The sequence below is a fragment of the Cynoglossus semilaevis genome, unplaced genomic scaffold, assembly GCF_000523025.1.
Source record: "Cynoglossus semilaevis isolate Cse_v1.0 unplaced genomic scaffold, Cse_v1.0 C18861378, whole genome shotgun sequence".
NCBI classification, from domain to species: domain Eukaryota; kingdom Metazoa; phylum Chordata; class Actinopteri; order Pleuronectiformes; family Cynoglossidae; genus Cynoglossus; species Cynoglossus semilaevis.
The window spans coordinates 1-542 of record NW_007592365.1 but is presented as its reverse complement, the minus strand read 5'-3'; the positions used below and the strand labels follow the sequence as shown (position 1 = coordinate 542).

Sequence of the window (542 nt, the reverse complement as noted above, 5' to 3'; positions counted from 1 at the left end):
CACTTCACCTGTGACTCAGACATTTTGTTTCTTCAGGTCAACACGACTGTGTCACAGTCATAAACAACTTTTTTTCACGTGCCCGGCTCGACTACTACACCAGACTCCAGGGTTTGGAGAAGGAGCCGAAGCTGCCGCCCAAACTGGCCGGTCCTCTGCACAAGATCATCATGAGCACCAACTTGAACCCAGTTAAGGTAGGAAATCACCAGATCACACCTGCTGGATGGAGTTAATCTTCCAAGCCTAACGTGCATTTATAATACATTTGTTTTGGACTGAACATTTCATCTTGTTTTATTTTCTAGACGGTATTGCTGGTGAAGGACAATCCCCTGCTGGCTGAGGCAGAAGCGCTGGAAAAATGTCGTCGTGTGATAGAGCTCATCTGCGAGAAATGCATCAAACAGCAGGATATGAATGAGGTGCTGGCTGTAAAGATGCACTACATCAGCTGTGTGCTGGGAAAATGTGTCTCCTTCCTCAGAGACGGAGACGACAAGCTGGATGGACTCATCAAGAGGTTAGTTCATGTAGGACAC

General features: G+C 47.0%; 1 protein-coding gene across 1 annotated transcript; it reads left to right on the top strand.

Moving 5' to 3' along the window:
* Nucleotides 1–15: 15 nt before the first annotated feature.
* Nucleotides 16–533, top strand: LOC103399660 (ankyrin repeat and MYND domain-containing protein 2-like; the record flags this gene model as incomplete). Its single annotated transcript, XM_008338313.3, has 2 exons — nucleotides 16–197; nucleotides 309–533. Coding segments are annotated over exons 1-2 (252 nt in total), but the record flags the coding sequence as incomplete, so codon positions are not given.
* Nucleotides 534–542: the final 9 nt, after the last annotated feature.